At 41.4% G+C, this 24,463-nt stretch overlaps 1 protein-coding gene across 2 annotated transcripts in view; it reads left to right on the top strand.

Annotated features, from left to right (window-relative positions):
• Nucleotides 1-24,463, top strand: part of PIGN (phosphatidylinositol glycan anchor biosynthesis class N) — a 360,977-nt gene that overhangs the window by 156,295 nt on the left and 180,219 nt on the right. For both annotated transcript variants that reach the window (XM_063450558.1, XM_063450559.1), the window contains one exon: nucleotides 16,454-16,545. In XM_063450558.1, the coding sequence (XP_063306628.1) occupies nucleotides 16,454-16,545 (92 nt within the window). The remainder of the gene's footprint in view (nucleotides 1-16,453; nucleotides 16,546-24,463) is intronic.

Raw genomic sequence — 24,463 nt, forward strand, 5'->3', positions numbered from 1 at the left:
GAGGGGATTAGCAGCAACATTGTATACAGCATATCGAATTAGCACAGTAACCGTAATATACTCGCTTGTAGTTGTTACAGAATTTTCTATGTTTTTTTGTAACTTTGCATAGTTGTTTTACAGTTCTTTTCCAGTTGGTACAGTTATCTAACTCACTATGCCCCATGATGGTGTTAGGCTATCTAGAAAGACACCTTCCCATACCCTGTCCTAGGATATTCGCTGCTGTGAATGGCGTATATATTTGGATACCCTTGCACCCATAGTGCTTCCCACTAATCTAACCTGTCCCATGTGTGGGTCAAGACTCCCCATGCTTGCTGTCAGTGATCGCAGACTCCACCGAGGTGGTGCTTAGCTGCCCCGTCGATCGGCTGCTGCGTCTCAATGTGCTGCCCGGGGAGCAGAGAATGGGGGGGTGGGGTTGTGATTGTCAGCTGCAGTGTTCCAGGTACTGCTCGCATGTTCCCAACTTGTGGCAGAGCAGGCCTCCTTGATTCTCCTGCACTGGGTCACATGGTTGTCACAGCTCCAATATGTGATAAAAATGTTTTTGTTATATATGTACACATGTATTATGCGCATGTTTGTGGTTTGCCCCTGCTTGGCAAGTCTCCCAGTAAGGGCCGTATGTGTCAGTGTGAGTTACTGTGGTGCCTTGGTGGGATACGTAATTGTCCCATATTATCTTGGCCTCTAAAGTGTCCTTGTTAGGAGCTATATAGTTGTGTGACATGGGGACAGGTCCCCAGCCTCTCGCAAGAGGATTTCATTGTGTGGCACATCCTGTGCCCACACATCCTGTGCCCACACATTCTGTATCCTGACACAACCTGAGCATCTGTTAGTCCTGCAAAGTTTTCAATGCATCGTGTTTCAACTATATACATATCTCCCCGAACTCTACGGTAGCACCAGGTGTTAACGGCAACATGTATCTGGCTGCGTTGGGCCCTTTAAATCTCACTGTTAGCTGTGGGCTTCATCCAGTAAATTGCAGTCTAACAGCAGCAATATTGCAATATAACAAGGCACAAATAAAATATTAAATATAGAAATCAGAACTTTATTAGAACGTTATTTCTACAGCTGTCTGGCTCTCTTCCATTCTGGGGAAAGTCTGCATGCTTGCAGGTCGATTTCTAGGCTCTCACGCAGTTCCATACCCCAGCCTTGCAGCACCTTGGAGCTATCTTCATTTGTGGCAATTGCCGCCGCCATTTCTGTGGATCAGCAGCTTGACCGGGTATCCTCAGGGGTAAACCAGATGGTATGTGTGTAGCAGGCTTGTGATACTGGAGAAGGGCCATCTCTTCCTGAGTGTGAAGGCTGAAATGCCCACGAAGATCAGAGTGCCGGTGTATGGGGCTGGCAAGTTTCTGGCATTTCTGCTTGCTCTCAGGATAGCATCTTTGATATGGTAGTAATGGTGCCTTGACCAGCGTATCTCTCGGGGCCTCTGCCGGTATAAACGTGGGCTTTTGGACCCGGTGTACGCGGTCCATGAGCAGCATGTCCGTTGGCATATCAGGTTGGGGAGGGCCTTGAATAGGCCTGTGACATGTGCTTAAAGTTCCGCCGGTCCAATGGCTTCCGCGATGAACCGCAGCTGGATATTATTCAGTCGCCCTCTATCCTCCATATCAGCTAGCCTCGAGTCATACACATCAAGCTGTGCTTTGAGGCTTTCCACCTGGGAGGCTCAGTCTTTGTGGGCCTTTGCGTGATCGGACATCTTGTCTTCCATAGATGCTGTTCCGGCGCCAAGATCCTGGACCACAGAGCAGATTTCCTGCAAGGTATTCTGCAGGGTTAGCTGAATCTTCGCCAACAGGGCATTCAGCATGGATTGTAGCACTCCCTGAGTAATCGGCATGTCTGCTTCCATGGAGTTCTGGGTAGGTCAGCGTCGGCACCATCTTGGCTTTCCTCCCGCAATATGGCTTGCTTAGTCGTGCCTGTTTTAACGCCAAAGAAACTGGAGTTTTCAGATTTTTCAGTTTGGCGTCTGTTTTTGTGCTGAGACATGGTTTTTGAAATTATAAAGCAAAATATATTTTTAATGCTTTAATCTTTAGACTAGCTGCTTCTCAGCTGCTTGTCCTTCTTGTCTGCTGCAGATCTTAACCAGCTTTTGTTTAGGAAGCTTGTTGAGATCCAATCAGCTTGATGCAATGACTTTGTTACATTTGTGCTATACGAGTAATGTCAGCATTTCCTACACTTTCTCTGCCTCAGCAATTGTAGTGGCAGGGAAGGATGGATTCACTTTATTAACAAGGTCAAAAAGTGAGGAAAACTAGGCATCTCTAAGCAAACATAAGTGTTGGTGGTGGTGGCTGTAGTTTCCTGGAGAGGGAATCTGAAGGCTGATAATATGAGACAAAGGGCATAATTGTGAATGAATTCCCATTGGTTAGCCATTCATAATCATGCCTGTTAGTTTTTATTATGATTAGCACTCTGATTCCCTATCTCACTCACTGTGCAGTGAACAAGCACCAAACAGGTTACTGAGAGGCGGATGGCATGGACATTATCACTGCTGAAATGCTGGGGCAATATTATAAAAAGGTACAGATCAGCATAGTGAATATAATGCCAATCTGTGCTCCTTTCCTAGAAATTCTCAGCTTTTGATTTTTCCAGAAGTAGCCTGTCACAATTAGCAAAACCATAAGCGATTCGGGGGCCTATTCCTCCATTGGACTAATTAAATGGTTCTCCCCTAAAACACAACATTTAGACCAAAACTGCTGCTGCATTTATAAAATTCTCCAACTCTTCAGTAGTCACAGCTTGCTATTTTAGCTTGAATCATGTTGTTTGATATTCAGTTCATTGCAATTTACCATTTAGTGAATGAACCCAATTTTTTTTGCAGATGACATTGTCCGAACATATTCCTCTACATGAACTACTTCTAACCCACATCACATTATTTCTTTGCCAAGTATTTGCCATCATTTATATCACTGATTAAGTAATTGATACCAAACATCTGCACTATAATATCAGAAGTGCTGGGTGGTTGACACTGCTGACTTGCTAATAAAGGAATATAATCAGTTTTATCCCCTTTTAGGGCAGAGCTACAGCTGAGCTGAGTATGCCAAACTGTTGTAGAAGACACTTTTTATGTTCTATCCCAATAAAAACCTGAGGGGATGCCCAGCTATTGCTATAGTTGTTGCATGTTCAGTCTCATTGCATATGACCTTGGCTTTATTGACTGCTTTTTAATTCCTCCCTAATCTTTACCGGATTAGTCACTTTTTCTCTCATGTAAACGGGGGGGGGGGGGGGGGGGGAGGGGAGAAAGAAGAACAATTAAAAGTCCTGTATTATTAATTTATAATAAAGGACTTTTAATTGTTCTTCTCTAGGAACAGATTCTTCTTTCTTCCCTCCCCCCCCCCTCCCTGTTTACATATAAACTATTTGGGTTACCCCCTTCTACCCCCTTCTCTGTTCCTATACATTGTTATACCTTACTTTGGCCATTTTTTGTATAGTTACATTTTCTCTCATATCAAGTTTCAATAACATACATAGTAACCTCTTCCAGTGCTTTATTCCATTTGTAGGTTTTGTCTTTACTATGTTGCTGCATGAGAGCAATTTTTGATGTGACATAACTACTTGGAACTTGGCGACCGTGCAAGAGTAAAAAAATAAATAATACTAAAAAAAAAACGTCCTGCGCTCAAACTCCCACTACACCATGGCTGCAGTATACATCTACCCAACAACAACAAAAAAAAAAAAAAAACTTACCTGTGCACTATGCCATATCTTTATGTACATTTAAAACTGGAGGTTTATTATCACTCCAAACCTCTTAGGTGAGTCCTACACTAACAACTCACTTTGCTATTTTCAGCTAACAGGTAAGATCTCTAATGAAGCAGAAAGTGATTTTTCCATGAACCCCTACACACATACTAGCCTTATTATGACGCACGTGGGGTACGCAGCAGCACTTTAATGCTATGCAATATTAAAGCAAATACAAACACATACAATTTAGCCCTGCGCTCAAACTATTACTACTCCTTTGTGGTAACAATGACTATATTAGTCATCCGCCCAAAGAAAGGAAGAAAAATAGGCCTGTGACATGTGCTTGAAGTTCCGCCGGTGCAATGGCTTCCGTGATGCAATATCCTAAATCCCACAGATTGCTTATTATTTTCGGTCTAGAAAAATCCTGATTTCTAACCCTTCCTCTAATTGAAGCAAGTTACATGCCTGCCTGAGTGTGATGTGGTCCGTGACAAAACCACTTTACAAAACAAAAATCTGTATTGTTAGAAAATCTACAGCTACTCACAAATATATTTAAGCAATCAAATAGTTTGTTTCTTTTTATTTTAGTTAGTACAAAAATAAAGATGTTATTCTTAAATAATCATCTCTGCATGTATTCCATTCCAATGTATGTTGCATATCAACACAGGCACACCTCGTTCTACTTAAAGAGGTGCTGATTAGGCGATCACCTGAATCAAATCTAATATAAAGATGAAAAATATAAAAGCTACTGCAGATCAGCACTATGCTCTTGCAATCGGACCAGCTGGATGGCAAAACAATGCTCGTAGTACCTGAAAAGTAATTGAAATATTTTTTTTTTATTATTGACCACAAAAAAAAAAAGTTGAAAATAGTTTTTGAGTCAGGAAAATAAGAGTTCAATTCGGTCTTTACTGGCAGAGGGATATAGTGAGCGTTGGGTTGCTTCCTTCCTTAAAAATGCAAAGACTGCAGTTCATAACAACAAGGTCAAGCAGCAGACATAGGGGACAACAAAGCACTAGCAGACAATGAAAACTACTTTCCAATTAAAGTCAACCCATTTGAATGCTGGGGTGAAGTGCATGGCAAGGATGGTTCGAAACAGACTTGTAAGGGCAGGGCAATTCATGTTAAGATAGACAAAAGGCCTTCATTAATGAAACTTCAACATTCAAAAACAAAATTCCATTCACAGAGTGGTAAAATTACATTCATGCTCCCTTGAGCACCAATTTTTTAAAGTTAATCAGAATAAAAAAACCTGCCTTACCACTCATTTCATCCACCATACATGGACTTAATCGTAGATACAATAATTGTCACGGCTCTTGACTGCACGTGGTCGCACCTGATCGGTGCGACCACGCTGACAGGTTAGTGAACTTACCTGTTCAGCAGCGAGCCGAGAGCCGTCCCGCCGGCCGCCCATCCCCTCCACAAGCAGCAAACAAAATAGCGCCGACCACGAGGTCGTGGACATATGTAGCTCCGCCTCCAAGGGTCACGCGAACGAGCGTTTGACGCACACGCACGTTCTTGGGTCAGAGGCCAAGCTCTGACCAATCACAGCACAGCACAAGGAGGGATATTTAAACCCCTGAAGTTCCCTAGCCTTTTGCCCTGTCGTGGTTTCAGTTCCTTGTTCCTGAGAGCGTTTTTTCCTTGTTCTTGTTATTTCATCTTCCTGGTATCTTGACTTTGGCTATTCCTGACTACTCTTGTCTCTGGTTTCCCTGACTTCGCTTTCCTTATCGATCTTGTGTATTTCTGGCTTCCTTGACCATTCTCTGTCTTTCAACATTTTAACCTGGCCATTCTAAGAACCGGTTTACGGTCTGTCTATTTTCTATAGTCTATGTAGATATTACATAGTTTTGCGTGTTGGACCACACTGGTAGTCGTGACAATAATATAAGTCACTTTTTTTTTTTTTACCTGACAATCTGGACTCCTGCTATAAACAAATGAGTGTCCAAAAGTCAGGTACTTACAGATGTTGGAAAATAAATTTAACCCAGTCCTCACCAAATAGCATATAAACATAATAAAAGATAAAAACTATGAATTAAAACAAACCGTATTATTCGAGAAAGATAAACAGAAGGAAAAGTGTTCCCATTTTAAGAGAAATATATGTGACATTGTTTTTGTATATACTCTGTAATATAATTACCCTATCAAACATGTATATAAAGAAGTCTACTAAACATTAACCCATATACACACAATTTCACTCAAAATAAAAGCTGACATTCCATTCTTTATTCAATCCTAATGGCTTTCTTCTGCCCAAAGTAAAGATCTAATTAACTTATCTCTTACTTAACAAACTAAATCTGTCTCCTCTGGGTTTCAATTGCTTGAACTGCGAAATTTTTAGAATTAACCCCATTGATCCTAAAATGTTTCCCTACAGGACATTTAGTAACTCAATCATGAATCCTGTGTTTAAGAGATCTCTCGGCCCTTCCAAAATATAGCATTTGGCATACATCGCATGTTACTACATATGTTACATAGTTACTGCAACATTTAATGTAATAATCATATACTGCTTCCCTGTCACAGTAGATGTAAAGAAATTCACAACTGTATGTTCATAGCACATAAATCTCAGTCTGCTTGTAGCTTCCTTGCCTATGTATCCAATGGAAGAATTAAAATAATAAGGGGAGAGCATATTGGCAAGTGATTTACTTCGCCTAGTTAAAAATGTACTACCTCTTCCAACCAAATGTTCTAATTAGAGATCAGTAGGCAGAATTGGTAGTTCCACCACTGGAACTAAATTCAAACAACTTTAACTTCATGAAGGGAAAAATCTACTTTATGAAGGGGAATCACAAAATCCTAGTAGTACCTCAAAAGTAATTGAAATAAAAAAATATTTTTATTGACCATGCCAATGCTTCCATCATTAATTTTCAAAGATAGCAGTTCAACAACAATGTCAAGAAGCGAACGTTGGGGACAACAAAGATACAAACTGGCAGAGGGTAAAAACTACTCTTGACTGACCGGGATGACTGCCAACTCATTCCAATGTCACTGAACACATGGGATCAAATCCTCTACAAAAATAATGGAATATGTCAGCTGGGGTGAAGTGCATGGCGAGAACGGTTCAAAACAGGCTCATAGGAGCAGCTCTGGAGTTGTGCCAAGGTAGAAAAAAGGCCTTCATGAGTGAAAAGCAAAGACAAGCTAAGGCTTGGATTTAGACCATAAGGATTTGACCACAGAGGACTGGAGTAAGGTTATATTCTCTGATGAGTCCAATTTTCAGCTTTGCTCAACACCTTGTCAACTAATGATGAGGCAGAGGCCTACGAGCCACAATCTCTCGCACCCACTGTGAAATTTGGTGTAGGATCAGTGATGATCTCAGGGTGTTTCAGCAAGGCTGGAATTGGGCAGATTAATCTTTGAATTGAATCACATACAAGGAAATCTTCCTTCTTTCCTCTCTGACTATGTTCCCCATTGATTATTTTTTCCAGTAGGACAATGGTCCATGCCATACATCCAGGTCATTCAAGGTGCAGACACATGACCACCAGATTAAGATCCTGTCATGACCAGGCCAATCTCTAGACCTGAACCCCATTGAAATTATCTGAATGTGATCAAGAGGACGATTGATGGTCACAAACCATCAAACAAAACCGAGCGGCTTGAATATTTGTGCCAGAAGTAGCATAAGGTCACCCAACAGCAATGTGAAAGACTTTTGGAGAGCATACCAAGACAAAAGAAGTGCCTTGTTAGTTACAGTATACAATCATACATTGCCTAAGCCTGCCGCAAAGCTAATGTACCCCATTTTTTGAAAGGAACTGTCCTAGCAACCTAATGCCTAATGTGTGTGTGTGTGTGTGTGTGTGTGTGTGTGTGTTTATGTACATTGATCAGTCACAGCATTAAAACTACTGGCAGGTGAAGTTAATAACATTGATTATATCGTTATAATGGCACCTGTCAGTGGGGTGGAATATATTAGGCAGCACATGAACAGTGAGCTCTTGAATTTTATGTGTTGGAAGCAGGAAAAATGGGCATGTGAAAATATCCGAATGGCTTTTACTAAGGCAAAATACTGATAGCTAGATTACTGTTTATAGCATCTTAAAATTCTTGTGGTGTGTTCCCGGCAGTGTTAATTTTGGTGGCAAATTTCAATTTAGTTTTAATCATTGTCTTTTGACTAAAAAGCCATTTTAGTTTTAGTCATATTTTAGTCATCTGAATTATTTTAGTTTTAGTCTCGTTTGAGTCGACTAAATCTCCAGTAGATTTTAGTTGACATGACTAAAATGTATTTATTTTTGTAAATATATTTTTATTGATATTTCTGTAAGCATGTAAACCTTTTGGACACGCAGGTCCCTATCAACAGGAAAATATTTTTTCTTTTTTGTCTAAGAGGGTGTATCAAAGCGTTTATACATTGGGACTCGCAGGTCCCCATTCACCAGAATACGACACTTCATACTATCAACTATGGTATTGCAATGCACTTTTACATTGGGACACACAGGTCCCTAGTGACCGGAGCAGGAACTTTTGCTTTGTATAGTATGGTGTTACAAAGCAGGACGCATATGTCCCCATTGATCAGAATAGCAACCATTTCTTTGTGGAACGGTGTGGCATAACAGGTGTACCGTGGGACACACAGGTCCTCAACAATAGGATTATGATTCATTATCTGATAAAGGGGGTATTGTAGAGTGATTATACTATGGGGCTCGAGGTTCCCCATTACCCAGAGGGGCAGGCAGAGAGAACACTAACTGTTGCGATGCCCATCTTGAATATAATAATATGCATTGGAACATTTTATTCATGTCTCATGTCTGAAGCATCTGTCTTATACCACCGCCAACCTCAGGCTCTTTGAACCCATGACCCATGCAGCAGGTAGGACGCCCTCCGGGGAAACAGACCTCGGTCCTTGCCTGTCATACCCGGTTGGATCTGCCCCCTTCAGAGCATCCACCGACTACCAGAGCCCGTGCCGCAGGCGTTGCCATGAAAAGTAACCATGATATCACAGTGCCAGAGATCCTGGTAAGGCAGGGGTCAGAGAAAAAGGTATAGAAGAGTGGGAAAGTGGGGGTTAGGAAAGAAGGGAGGAGGGGGTCGGGTCTTTCGTTTGTCAGTTATGTCAGTCTGGTCCTAAACCTGTGAGTCTTGGCTGTTGTCAGTAACCAGTGTGTCCATATGCCTAGATAGGTCTCGGAATTCCCCACAGCAGTCATGTGTAATTCCTCCACCGCCCTGAGCTTCTCTATCTGGGAGAACCACAGGCCTAGGGAAGGGGTGATTGGTTGCCTCCAAAATTGGGGAATGATTTGTTTAGCAATGTTTAGGATCCTGATTGTGATTGATTATTTATATTCTGACTTAGGGGTCCTAGTGGAGTGTAGCACTAGGAAAGCTGGGTCATACAGGGGAGGCTCGTCTGTAAAGAGTTATAGCATGTCCTGGATTCCCTTCCAGAATGGTCTAATGCTTCCACACTCCCACCAGATGTGATAAAGAGGACCAGCCTCCTCACCACATCTCCAGCACCAATCCGAAGGACCTGGGTACATAGACCGCAGGGCCTCCTAGGTTCGATACCAGGTCGTCAGGAGATTGTAGGCAGTGTCCTGGGTCTTGCTAAAGACCGAGCAGTGGTGCGTCAGGTAGCAAATATTCTCCCAGTCGGCATCACTGAACTTACGGTGCAGTAGAGTCTCCCATTTGCTTATAAATTTAGGGTGTCCAGCGCGGGTTCAGAGTTGTAGCATGGAGTATAGGAAAGATACTCCATGATGCGAGGGGTCTGAAGTCATACAAATGTTTTCAAAGAAGTTTGGGTCTCGTACGCAAGCTCGCCCATTCGGAAGAGTGTCCACATAACTCCTGATTTGGTTGTACTTAAAGGCTTGTAAAGGTGTTGGAGAGGTGGTTCGTGTCATGTCAGTTAAGGTCTTAAGTCCACATACAAAAATACAATCTATAAGATAGGAAAAGAAATAGCGAATAATGGTGTAGAATTAAAAGCACCAGGAAAAGCGCTAAATAGAATGCACTCACAGAGTAGTCATTGGCTGCAGGCATATAAATAATGTATAGATGAGAGGGGTTCAATCTTCTTCTCTTTTTTCCTTAAAAGGGATTAAGAGAGAGACACATACATAGTGCATCAATAAAATAATATTTGCAAAGATTTATTTACATTACACTCACAAGATGTATGGTTCAATTCAGCATATCTCAATGTAGTTCTTAACCAGACTGGAAATGTAAATGGGATCCATCCCTCCAGATCAGGAACGAAAAACAGAGCAGCCAAATAAAACACAAAAATAAAAACAAAAATTAAAATGAGTTCACGTGCTTGATAGTTCCTCTCTGCCCTATGCGTTTCGTCCTCAGGTTCTCTCATCCTGTTCTTCTTTTAAATTAAGTATTTGCGCCTTTTTTCCGTGTCCGTAACCTTCCTGACGGCAATGCAGGAAGTGAAATCACCTGGATACGTGTTCACGTTCCTTAATTAAACGTATCGCTGTACGAAAGGAGCTTCCGGTAATACTTTTCCTATCTTATAAATTTTATTTTTGTATGTGTATTTAACCCCTTAAGGACCAAACTTCTGGAATAAAAGGGAATCATGACAAGTCACACATGTCATGTGTCCTTAAGGGGTTAAAGAAGACCAAGGCATTAAGATTTCCAGTAATCCTTTTAGGATTTTGGAATACAACGTTTTACCTCTAATGATGCAAATTAATAAACAACTGAAGGACTTGAGAACAGCAGAGATATCATGGACAGGTAGAATTAACATCGTAAAGTCTTACCTGATTCCCAGATGGAGTTATATATTCTGTATGTTACCATTGAAAATGCCTAAACCATGGCTCATGATGATTCAATCTGCTTTAGATAAATATATATGGCTGGGGAAAAAACCCAGGGTTAATAAAAAAATTTTGAATTTAAAGCCTAAGTTGGGAGGGATGGGAGTCCCTGATATTACGGACATATATGAAGCTTGTTCATTGGCGCATGTTATTTCCTCTATGAAAGAGAGCTCTAGGGGTGAATCATGGGAAAAAATTGAGGCTAGGAAAGCGGCAGTTCCGGATTTGAGCACTTTATTTTGGAGTATATATAAATATGAGAGAGATGATATGGGTTTAATTCTAGCTAATTTATTGGGTCAATGGAGAATCTGGAAAAAAAGACTCAAAATTGAAGATAAAATTATTATTGATTTACCCCTGCATGTATTGTCCAATAAAATTGAGGATTTAAATCTAGATCCATGGTTAAGCAAAAGTATTAATAGAATAGACCAGCTATTCCAACAGCAACAAATTAGACCTTTTGAGGAGATTAAACAAGTTTTTTCACTTTCCTATAGAGAAAGTTTTGCGTATTTAAGGATAAAACATTTCCTAATGAGACATAGAATAACTGAGATTCCTGAGGAATTACAAACTTTCCTAAATTTGATAAACACCAGACATAACAAAAATTTAGTTTCCAAAAGCTTAAAAATTTCTAGTAAATATAAGTCAATCCCTGAATTCCCAGCCCTAAAAGCATGGGAAAGAGACTTACAAATTACAATTACGAGAAATGAATGGCTTAAGGCCAATAAAGCAGTAATGAAAGCCTCGCACTGCCTAAACCTAACGGAAAGTCATTATAAAGTTATCAATAGATGGCATTACGTTCCAGCTAAATTAACAAAAATATATCCAGGATCTCAATATCTCTGCTGGCGATGCGCCTCATTGAGAGCAGATTATGTTCATATATGGTGGTCATGCCCGATTATATCTCCATTATGGCAAAAGGTAGCGAAATTCTGCAGGGAAGCAATAGAGGTAGACCTTGATTATACTTGTAGCTCTATGATATTACATCTGGGTTGGCCTACAATTCCAAAGGATAAAAAATAATTAATAATCCATATTCTCATAGAAACTAAAGCTACTCTTGCAAGATTCTGGAAAACTCCAGACTCCCCGACTTGGGAGCTGATAAAACAGCAGGTCTTGAATAATTGCAAAATGGAAATAGGGATATTAAGACAAGAACACTACTTTATTCCGCGAATTGAACAATGGCAGAAATGGACTATAAAACTAGATAGAAGAAATTAGTCTTAATTTACATTAGGATGTACATGCTATGGAACTGCGGTTGGGTGGTGAACCCTGAGCATTCACTTTCAAGATATCCGTGGTTATATGGAACCTGATTAGTAGATAGAATGACTGATGAGTGTTGCCTTTCAGGTTCTTAAGATTGACTCGGGACCAACCCTCGGCGAGAGTGGTTTTTTTTTTCTTTCCCCTCTGTCTAGGTTTCGTTAATACAAGGCTAGGGTAGTTGGGAAATTCAGGGCAATGCAGAAATATATAAGGAAGGGACTTAAAACTAAGAGGAATGAGAAAAGGGGGATTGAGGGAAAAAGGGAGAAGAAGAAGTAGGAAGGAAAGAGAAAAGAAAAGGAAAGGGCCCTTAGAATTTATTACATATATTTAACTTCATCCTCTCTGGAATGAAAATTGCCAAATTATGATTGAACTGTAACAATATTTATACATACCCTATGTCATTTTATTCTTATTGTGTAAATGTTGAATGTTTAATTTATGCTTTCTTATATGTTTGTAATAATGCATGTAAAAGAAAAGAAAAAAAAGGGGAGAAAAGAAAGGGAAACTTTTCAATAAAGATTATATATAAAAAAAAAAAAAGAAATCACCTGGATACGTGTTCACGTTCATTAATTAAACGTATCGCTGTACGAAAGGAGCTTCCGGTAATACTTTTCCTATCTTATAAATTTTATTTTTGTATGTGTATTTAAAGAAGACCAAGGGATCTTCTTACAATCTATTCTACAAGGGTAAATTACATTTTATATATCTTTTTTACCCACCGTTGTGAGCACGTGTGTTATATAGATATATATTTTTTCTGACGGTCTTAAGACCGTCTGGTGAAGTAACGTGATGGAGTCTGGGAAGGGGATCCCCAATCACATCTCTAAAGGCCTTAGGATCGAGTCCCAGTGGGAATTCTGAATTGCACGTCAAGGGTAGTAATCGGGATGGGAAACCAAAGAGGCTTAATTTAGGCAACATGGAACGCCAGACCTGGATAGTGTCTCTGGAGCATGCTGGGTACCTCTGTTCGTCCTCCAATCTCAGCAGCCATGGGATTAAAGCAACCGGTTTCCTAGCCTCACCCGACTCCACCCCCTTCCATAGCTTGGAGACTGCCTGCTGAGACCATGAAATCACTCTCAGTAAGTGGCATGTCTGATAATACAGGTGAAAGACTGGTAGGGCCATTACTCCCCGGTCTTTGGGTTGCGTGAGTTGATCGAAATTCATGCGGGGCCTCCTCCCACCCCATACATAAGTCCCTAATGCAGTTCGCAGTCTGGTAAAAAAGGGTCTGGGGATCAGTATTGGGTTAGTCTGAAATAAGTATAACAATCTGGGAAGAAAGTTCACTTTTGTGACTTGTATTCGTCCAAACCAAGAGATGTGTGGATATGCCCATTCCTTCATTTCGTCTCTAAACCTGTCCATCATTGGGAAAAAGTTTTCCTTAAACAGGTCCATTCGCCGCCTCGTCAGCCAGATAACCATTTAACGGATCTTACGGTCCGTCCACTGGAACATGAGCCTCTGGCTAAGCGGTTCCGCTCGCGCCGTAGGGATATTCACGTTTAATATGTGGGACTTGGGGAAGTTAATTTTCAGGTTTGAGAGTGCCCCAAATTCCCAAAAGGCTTTAAGGATATTGGGCAGGGTGACCTTTGGGTTTGCTACAGAAAAGAGGAGATCGTCAGCATAGGGCACTATCTTGTGCTGTGTGCCTCCCACGCCTACGCCTCGGATGTCCGGGTTCTGTCATACGGCCATCAAAAACTGTTCCAGGGCAAGGACGAAGAACAACAGTGACAAGGGGCGCGTGCCATTGTGTATCGAGACATACAATGTCAAAGCCCCATTCACTAAAATCTGCACGGTTGGGTTTTCGTATAGTGCTTCTTTCCAGCCCCGCAGCTGTAGCCCCATGCCCAAGTGAGCCAGGGTGCGGAACAAGTAGTCCCACGAAACCCGGTCAAATGCCTTCTCCGCGTCCGTTGACAGCAAGAGAAGGCCCTCCGAAACTTCCCGTTTCCCCGTGTAGTAGAGAGAGCACCCAGATGGTGTTATCCGGGGCCTCTCGCCCCATCACAAACCCGACCTGGTCCGGATGTACCACAGAGGGTATGTGCATATGTAGGCGTATGGCAAGCATCTTCGCTAGTAATTTGAGATCGCAATTAATTAAAGAAATGGGCCTGTAGCTCCCACAGTGCTCTCCATCCTTGCCCTCCTTTGTGATGATCGTGATGTGTGTGTGGCAAGGGATTGCTTGGGGAATTGGTGACCCTCTCTTTGGCATTAAAAGCTGTGAGCATGTGTGGGTATAATGTTTCTGCAAAACATTTATAAAGTCTTACAGGCAGGCCATCAGGACCTGGGCATTTCCCAGGTTTCGACGGTTTCACGGCTTGGGCTAGTTCCTCTACAGTCAAGGGACTATCCAAGAGGTCCGCCACCTCCCCGCCTATTGTAGTCATGGTATGGGTCGTCAGGTATCATTGGATGGCGTCATGTAGTCTGCACTTGGCTATCTCTGTACAGGATTTTGGTAGGGAGTACAGATCGGAGTAGTAAGCCCTAATCGAGTCTAGGATCTTACTGGGTATGCAGTGGAGCGTGTCTGATCTGTCTCTAATGCGGTGTATGTATGTGAGCTTTTGCAGCATCCTAGCCAGTAACCTCCCGCTTTTATTTCCATGAAGGGATAAAAAGGTCTTGTGCCACAAAGCAGCTCTATGGTGTCTAGCGTTCAGTAGTGAGGCCCCGTCGATTTGTAGGAGCTGTCTCTGTTGCATAGTAGTCTGAACCTTTTTATCGAGGGCATCCAACTGCCTGATGTCCTGTATGAGAGTCATCATGCTCGCCTTGTTTTGTTTTTTAGTTTAGCGCCTTTGCATATGAAATAGCCCCTCGTCACGCATTTGTGCGCTTCCAATAAGTGTGTGGAGGAGGTGGTCCGGGGTGTTGTCTGTAAAATAGTCTCTGAGTGTTTGTCCTGCGTCCGTCAGGATGTCCTGTCTGGATAGCAGGTAGTCATTCAGGTAGTCATTCAGCCTCCATTTAGTCTTAGTGTGATTCTCATCAGGGCATGGTCTGACCAAGTTGCAGCGTCTAGGTCAGCGTGAGTTAAGGTCGGGAGGTGGTAATGTGTCATGAAGAAATAGTCTAGTCGAGAGTAAACTTTGTGAGGGTGAGAGAAGATGGAATAGTTCCTTTCGTCTGGGTGGTGAGCTCTCCAACAGTCAATTAGGGGATGTCTGTCTAAAAGGGCCCTAATGGCCATAAGTTGTTGGGTAGGAACATGGGGGACTCCCGATGATGAGTCCCACCTCGGGTCAAGAGGCAAATTAAAATCTCCCCCCACTATCAGGATACCCTCAGTGAAAGCCTGTAACCTGCGAAGAGTTTGGGAGAAGAACCTATAGTGTCTCTGATTTGGGCCGTACAGGCTAGCAAAGGTGTATCTGTGGCCCGCTATCGTGCCTTCCGTTTCCATACGTCATGACCGCCTCCTCCACAAACGATATCCGTCTAAGTATGAGGATACGCCACTGTCTGCTGCTAATGTCTTGTTGCCAGATACCACAGGGTACGTTAAGAGGTCTTGTGGAGTCCATGACTTGACACATCAGAGCTGTTATGGCCACACAAGTGGGACCTACATGATATTAGGCAGATGGTTTTAATGTTGTGGTTTATCAGTGTACACACAAACACAAACCGTTTTTTATTCACAAATTCAGCATTAGAATTATCTGCCCATCTCTATTTATTTGTTTGTAGTCAACTTAGTTGTGATTTTATAAGCACATTCTTTGATGCCAAGTTTGTAGTTTATCTGTAACAAAACAGCCTGAGGTACACGGCAAGCCATAGATATTAATACCTTCAGTCAGTGCACTTAATGAAATGCTTGTAATAATCACTGTCACTCCTGTGACCACAGAGGCACTTGCCTGGGATCATGAGTAATACAAAATGATGTCCTTTAGCTACTCTTTGATTATAACAGGACAATGATGCGATCCTGTTTACAGTCTTTATTTAACAGGTGAACTAATCACGCACTGTACATCATAATTTTGTTTTTTAATATTAAGCTTCTGCGATTCTCAGTGCTTTGCCATTATAAATATGTGTTTGCCAAAGGGGTTTGTCATACAGTAAGCAATTCTCTGACACTCAAGGAGTTAAAAAAAAAAAATAATAAAATAAAGTTCTGGTCTCAGTTTGGCCTTTTCTGCAGTTTAGATCCATGAAGTAGCTTTTTTTTATGACAAATCATTTAAAAGCTTCTTACAAAGTGCATGTAACCTGCTTTTCTAGGTCTGGTCTGGATTTAGTGGTATACAGTAGATATTGCAACCTGTGGAGTACATCTGAAACAGTCAAACAAAGTATTATTCTGTGTGTTCTTTTTGGGTAATTTATCTACCACAGTGATGTTACTGATATTTCCTTTTCCTTTTTTTTGTTTACAGATAACAACTTTGGTTTGGGTTGTCTTTTGTTTGCTGCTAGCAGTGTTTCCCTTGATGCCGGTTGTTGGAAGAGAGCCTAACATCACTCTGGTGTAAGATCAACATTGTCTTCCTATATCACATTTAGTACGCACTGATTCAGTGAGCCCTGTCACACACATGAGCTATTAGAGAGTTGGGAGAGTGCTGCTGTTGTGACAAGCTTCCCTATTCCTCTAATGAAACAAACTGCTGGTTTTCATGGACTCTTTATGCTTCTTTTGGTGCTTAGATAATAGGCTCTGAGAATTGGTACATCAGGGCCTTTTCAATTTACTGCTAGCTTCCGGTTTCCTTTGTACTAGCCCCTTTGGTTATTTATTTTATTTGAAAAAATATATATTTTATTACAAATCTAAAGTGCTTCTTATGTCTTACTTTCCTCACAAATGTTTCCTTCAATCTTTTCTGATAAATGGCGCGTATACCTTTATCTCAATCATACTTGGATACGGATGACTATCCTACACAGTTTACTTTCATTTCTAGATTCCAGGTAACTTAATTTAATGTGCAGTTTAAAAATAAATAATGAAAATGCAGATTAAGTACATTCAGTGCCAGAGGGCCTACCATCTCATTATAGTGGATTTGACAATAGGAGTAAAATGTTTAGCAAATTACGTTTGACATGTTCGAACAACTCTTCAGTATCTGTTGAGACACACCAGATAGCTTTATTGTGCATTTGCTGTAATTCTCATATAGTTATTAATACATGGGAGCATTATATTCTGCCTGCAGTACAAACTTTTCATAAATAATTAACTATTAACTGTTGGTAGCGCATACAAAAACATTTTAATAAAGTGTTGTGTAGTTAAAAATAAATGGAATACACCAACCTATGTTAGTTTAGTCAAGAATTGCTATTTAAATTATTTCATTGCACTATATTATTTTTTTTTTAAAAGAGCGATGCAGCATGAGATTAACAGATATATTCAGACCAAAAAGATTAAAGTGATGTTACCACAACAAAATTAATATATTTTTCAGGTATTAAAGGGACACTATAGTCACCTGAACAACTTTAGCTTAATGAAGCAGTTTTGGTGTATAGAACATGCCCCTGCAGCCTCACTGCTCAATCCTCTCCCATTTAGGAGTTAAATCCCTTTGTTTATGAACCCTAGTCACACCTCCCTGCATGTGACTTGCACAGCCTTCCATAAACACTTCCTGTAAAGAGAGCCCTAGTTAGGCTTTCTATATTGCAAGTTCTAATTAAGATTTTCTTATCCCCTGCTATGTTAATAGCTTGCTAGACCCTGCAAGAGCCTCCTGTATGTGATTCAAGTTCAATTTAGAGATTGAGATACAATTATTTAAGGTAAATTACATCTGAAAGTGAAGCCAGTTTTTTTTTTCATGCAGGCTCTGTCAATCATAGCCAGGGGAGGTGTGGCTAGAGCTGCATAAACAGAAACAAAGTGATTTAACTCCTAAATGACAGCGAATTGAGCAGTGAAATTGCAGGGGAATGAGATCTATACACTAAAACTGCTTTATTTAGCTAAAGTAATTTGTGTTCCTTTAAAGGTATTCTCCAAGGACTGTACAGCTTATTGTAATGATTATGTTGACAGGGTACTATGGTTGATGTCTAACATTTTCAAGCAAATTGACAATAAGAAGAATATTCTCTAGCACTCAAAGTTTCACTTCCTCTTTCTCCGTCCAATCGATTGTGTGGTGTGACAATGAGAGTCTGTAAGTACTGTGGTATAGGAAAATTCTGCCACATGGAAATATTAATGGTGAATAAACTGCATCAACGGTGCCAACAGAGCTGCAGTTGTTCAGCACAGCCAAGGTCTTCTATACATGAGTGTTTAAAGCCTTCAATTGCATTACATGCTCATGCCTTCTTAATCCCTTAGTAACCAAACCGTTTTTCAATTTTCTTACAGTTAAGGACCAGAGCTCTTTTTAAATTTCCGCGGTGTTTGTTTTTAGCTGTAATTTTCCTCTTACTCATTTACTGTACCCACACATATTATATACTGTTTTTCTCACCATTAAATGGTCTTTCTAAAGATACCATTATTTTCATCATATCTTATAATTTACTATGAAAACAATTATAAAATATAATGAAAAAATACTTTGACACGCCAAAATCTGTTACGCATTTACAACCGCCAAAAAACACCCGTGCTGAATAGTTTCTAAATTTTGTCCTGAGTTTAGAAATGCCCAATATTAACATGTTCTTAGCTTTTTTTTAAGTTATAGGGCTATAAGTACAGTAGCACTTTGCTATTTCCAAACCATTTTTGTTTCAAAATGAATGCAAGTTACATTGTAACACTGATATCTGTCACGAATCCCTGAATAACCCTTCACATGTATATATTTTTTTTTTTTTAAATTCTTTATTTTTGCATGTGCATATAGGTTACAAACAAGCGTGCAGGGCCACGACAGCTACTGCAAGCATATTCATGGCATTTCAATGAGTGGCATTATGATACAGCACATATTTTTTGTTTAAACATGAAAACAGCGAGTTTTGCTACAAATTAGGCATGCATATGACAATCCGAGGTATTCCTGGGTTTAGTAATATATTTAGCGGGTGATCCTTCATTTATCAAGCTAGGACAACAGCATTACTATTATTAGTTGCTATAAAGCAATGTTAGGTTAGGATAACCTTGCTGGTGGATAATATGAGTAAAGAGCTTAACTAGGTCGTTTAAAACAGGTATGTAGAACAGGCTTATAGTACTAGTTTAGAAAACAGGCTCATATAGCAGGCTTGTAAAACAGGCTTAGAGGATTTATCAAGGTAGTAGAGTTATGCATATATTATAGCGTGGTCAAACTAGTGTGTTTTAGCTCAAAGACATCGGGTAAGCTGCACTGCAGAACAAGTGTTAAACTATTAAGAGCTACACTTAAGTAGATTTGGCCTCAAGTAGAGGTAGCAAACATGGTTAGGCAATACACGTTCTGTGGCAATTGTGTTAGACTTGCGTATGTTAGTCAGAGTGTCTAAGTGTTCGTCTGTTCTGTCGAGTAAGATTAAATGGGAGCAGGTAGTCTAAACACACGCCTAATGAGTGTAGGCATAACAATAATTTGTTATCGACAGCAGTCAAACGTGTAGCCTTGCTTTGGGCGAAGGTGAAGCAGTGAATTAGTTGTTCGCAGATTCTGACATATGTATAAGCATTTCAAGAAACAGGTAATTGTCACCAGGAGCAAGGAAAATAAAACTACAGAAAAATTGTGGAATCAGATTGAAAACATTCTGTCACCAACAGTCTCTAGTGGAGTCAGCAAGAGCAATGTGGTTAGTTACTCATCGCTAGTGGCAAGTGTCCCGTTTAACCCACGCCAGCCTGTGGAATTTCACCAGCCCGTTGAGGCACCCATGCGTTATTCTTTTGCGTCGGGTTGTTAGTTGGAGGTAGCCGTCTCGATGCCTCTGATCCCGGTTGTTGGGGCTGGTTGTGATGTTTAGCTGTCCCCCTTGTTGCAGCCCTCTGCTCAGTCCCAGCTCTGGGTCGTCTCACGGAAACCTGACGGTCTGATGAGCTTTGCTTGGGTACGTAGCTGGGGTTGTGGGGTGGCCTGTTATTGTCCTTACCGCGTTTGTGGATGCGGGTGCCAGTATCTGGGTCCGCGTGGCCAGTTTCCCGCTTCTTCTTGTATCGGAGCTGGACCGCCGCTCTGAGGGCCTGTAGTGGGGCTCCATAGTGGCGACGGCGGGTCTCCGGGCGGATCCACGAGGCTACCGCTCGAGCCGCTTGAGGATAGGGCAGTCCCCTGAGGTGCAGCATCTCACAGAAGGCCGAGTAGAGCCTGTCCAGTGCCGCCAGGGGGAGGGGGCACCTGAGCTCTTCCTCAGTCTTGTTTTTCGGCGGACGTCGGGCGGCCATCTTTGCCACTGCTGGCTTGCTTTCTGTCAGCTAGGTAGGTTGTCTCACTAGCTTTCGGTTCTGGTCCGCCGGTCTAGTGGGGACCGGGATGTCCCCCCCGGTCCAGAGGGGGGGGGGGTAGGAGGTCTGTAGTGCTTTCTGGGGCGTCCGGTGTCGGGGAGAGCGGCCGCCTCTCCCCGGCTCCAACTCCCGCAGGCCCCAGGTAGCGTTGCGGTCTGGGAGCCCCGATTCGTTCGAGAGGGGTATCCCCCGGTTCTCCGGTGCACCCCCGTCGTGGGTGTCGCACTCTGGAGGGGTTCTGGGCGATATAATCGCTGAAATCACCTTGTTTATCGCTCGCCCGGCGGGAGCTCTTTCCCCACGCTTCCAGTCAGTTCGGCGGTCAGGCACATGTATATATTTTTTAAAAGAAAACAACCAAAGGTATTAAACTTGGGGTATTTTGACTTTTTTCGTGCTCTTTTTATGCAACCATTTTACCACCAATCTATGCCAAATTTAAAAAAACCACAAAATAATTGGTAATTTATTTGACACACATAGCAATTTAAGAATACATGTACTGAGAACCCCAATATGTGTTCAGCAACATCTCATGAGTACAGTGATACCACCCATGTACAGGTGTGTTGGGTTCTCTGGGGTCTAAAATACCTTATTTAGAGGGTGTTCATTCCAGTTTTCCAACCTGGAATTTTCACAGCTGGTCATAAAGCACCCATGTCCGATTTGGGACATTTTTGAAGCCGGACAATGTAATTTACCCCCATGAAACCATATATTTGTGAAAAGTAGACACCCTGGGGTATTTCAAATAGTGATATTTTAACACTTTCCATGCACTAATTCTACCACCAGTCTTTGTCAAACATTTAGGTAGTCATTTTTTTGTATTATTTTTCACACACATTCTACTTTAGGCATTGAGTCTCAGCTCCTATTAGGTATCATTGCCAAAGAACACCCGATTATGTGTTCAGCAACATCTCCTGAGTACAGTGATACCACCTATGCATGGGTTTGTTGTGTTGTTTGGGGGGTGCAGTGCCAAACTTCTGACCTATGTTTTTCAAATTTGACATATCTATCTTCTCTTTGGGGGCCTTTTTAGATATCCCAATTTATATTCTTGCCATGAGCGTGCATATATTTGACACCCCATGGTATTGTTTATGGAACTAAAGATAGGCCTATCAGAAGAAATACTCTCAATTTCAATTCAAATTATAAGTCATACAATTGTAACTGAACCTTCCCAAAATCCTGGCAAAACTATGCATGGGGGGCATGGGTGTACTCAGGAGGCCTTGCAGAAAACAACCTGGATTGTTTTCTTGCAATAACTAACAACAGACTCTCCTAAATAACAGTCAAAAAGTTATATGTGAGTAAAAATAAAAATTGAAAAAAATACCACCACACATTTTTGTCCAATTTTTTTGACTAAAACGATTGCATAAAAACACTCCATATACAATACCGTGGGGTGTAAACTTTTCAAATATATGCATGCTCAGGACAATCAGGACGGTAATATACGGTATATTTTCTCTGCCCCCTCTTAAAACAGACTCTGCATCTTTTTGGGGGATTCTGCTTTGCCGCAGTAAGGGGGATTTTTAAAATAAAATATGTAGTCCCAACTCTGCTCTCTCCCATCACGACCCGGGGAGCAGGTGCATCATGCTACAAAATCCCCGAAATGATCTGGAGCTGAAACTGTAAAAAAGTCAGTTGCATTCCGGGGTTTGCTTTTGTGCACAACAAAAAAGCATTGTGGGTTGCAATCTGCATTAAGTAGATTGCAACCTTTTTGTACCAGGCCCTTATCTTGCTTATAATTAGGTAGGGCTGCAGCAGCTGATTTGCCAGATCAACCCACCCATATGCCGGTTATAGGCCTTGATGCACACTGGCTTCCTTGTGCTCTCAGCTCTGCCACATACAGAGACCTCCACAGTCCTCTCAGTGTGGATGGTGGTAAGAAGGTACACATCCTTCTTGTCTCTGTACTTAACTGCCAACAGCTCCTCTTGGCGCAGAGCTGAGGTCTACCCCCTTTGTAGCCGGGTGCGTGCAAGTTGTCCTGGGAAACCTGGGCATTTTTTTTTGTTTTGTTTTTTGTACCGCAAGCTACTGTATCAAAACAATACAAAAGCTTGAAAAAAGGGACACTTGTATAAAAATTGTCTGTATAAAAGTGGTACCCTTTGTACATCAGGGGGAATATCAGGTCCCAGACAATCTTGTCACTGGGCAACCTGGAGGGTAAAGGTGGGTATGCTTTCCCTCGTACACCCGGAAGGCCTGAGTATACCCAGTCTTGCTATCACAGAGCTTATACACCTACCAAAACACTAAAAAAATAACCCCTAAAATAATGCACAGACCGCAAAATAAGTGCTGCTGTGCAAGAGCCGGTGATCTATACAGTGTTCATTGGCAGGATAGGGGTTAATAGCTCTGAGAAAAGCTTTTTGGTCTTACCAAAAATAAAATCACAAATAAGATGAACCCCTAAAAAATGCACAGGCAGCAAAAAAGTGCTGCTGTGCCAGAGCCAGTGATTATAGTGATCACTGGCAAGATAGGGGTTAATGGCTCTGAAAAGAGCCATTGGGTCTCACAATTTTACAAACCCCTACCTAAAACACAGATCTCTCCCCCTCTCTCACTAAAACACCAGTGAAGAGAGTGAGGGAGATCCACACTGATCATAGTCAATATTTACCAATATTGGCATGATCAGACAAATGGGGATCATAGTTATAATAAATATTATTGTAGGGGCAAGCTGATTGGATTGGATGTCCCTAGCCTGCCTCTATGATAATGCAGACTAGGGACACCCCCAGAAGCCCCATGATGCACTGCCTTTAGAAAGGCAGCATCATCTTGGGAGCCACATGGCAGGGAGGGGTAGGTGTTATTAGGTTTAATTAAAGGGGCACTATAGTCACTAGAACAACTACAGCTTATCGGATTTGTTCTGGTGAGTAGAATCATTACTTTCAGGCTTTTTGCTGTAAACACTGTCTTTTCAGAGAAAATGCAGTGTTTACATTACAGCCTAGTGGTAACTTCACCGGCCACTCCTCAGATGGCTGTTAGAGATGCTTCCTGGGTCAAGGCTGCCTAAAATGCATCCAAACATTCAGTGTCTCCTCCCTCTGCATGCAGACACTGAACTTTCCTCATAGAGATTCATTGATTCAATTCATCTCTATGAGGAGATGCTGATTGGCCAGGGCTGTGTTTGAATCATGCTGGCTCTGCCCCTGATCTGCCTCTTTGTCAGTCTCAGCCAATGCTATGGGGGAAGCATTGTGGTTGGATCAGGCCACCACATCTGATGATGTCAGCAGACTGCTTGTTTTATTTTTGAGGCAAACAGCATGCAGTTACAGCTTCTGGTTTGAATACAATAAGATTTTGCTATATTTATGGAGGCACGAGGGGCCCAGGGGGGCTAGATGGTGGTTTAACACTATAGGGTCAGGAATACATGTTTGTGTTCCTGACCCTATAGTGATCATTTAATGAGTGATTCCAGGGAATAGATCAGTTTATCCCTTTTGGAAAGCCAAATTGAAATGTGGATATTCATGTCTTTATGATTCAACTGATTGTGAACCATAGTTATGGTGTCTATTAAGGCCCTAAGAGCCTTTTTTGGCAACGATTATCTAAACTTGCCATCACAATGGGTGACAACTTACTCTGATTATATGCTTGGTTCTAAGAATTGTGCAAAATACTTTTTAAATAAGTGCTTGAGGCTGCAAATTTCAGTACTATAAATCTTGAGCCATGCAGTTTAATGAAAACATGTTTAGGTTTAGTATCTAGTTTATTACCTATAGTATCTTTAGTAACTCTTTGGTACTTATAGACTTGATTTCACTATGTCTTGTTAGAAATCAACCCTGGACTGTTCAGGCAGTAAACTGGTTTAAATGAAAACCATGTTTGTTTTTTATTTCAAAGTTCTGCTTTTGAAATGGGGCTTGGTATTCAATCTTTAACAATAGCTGATAGCTATTTTCAGTAGATTAATGACAGGAGAATGAATCATGCAAAA

The sequence above is a fragment of the Pelobates fuscus genome, chromosome 4, assembly GCF_036172605.1.
Source record: "Pelobates fuscus isolate aPelFus1 chromosome 4, aPelFus1.pri, whole genome shotgun sequence".
Lineage (NCBI taxonomy): Eukaryota > Metazoa > Chordata > Amphibia > Anura > Pelobatidae > Pelobates > Pelobates fuscus.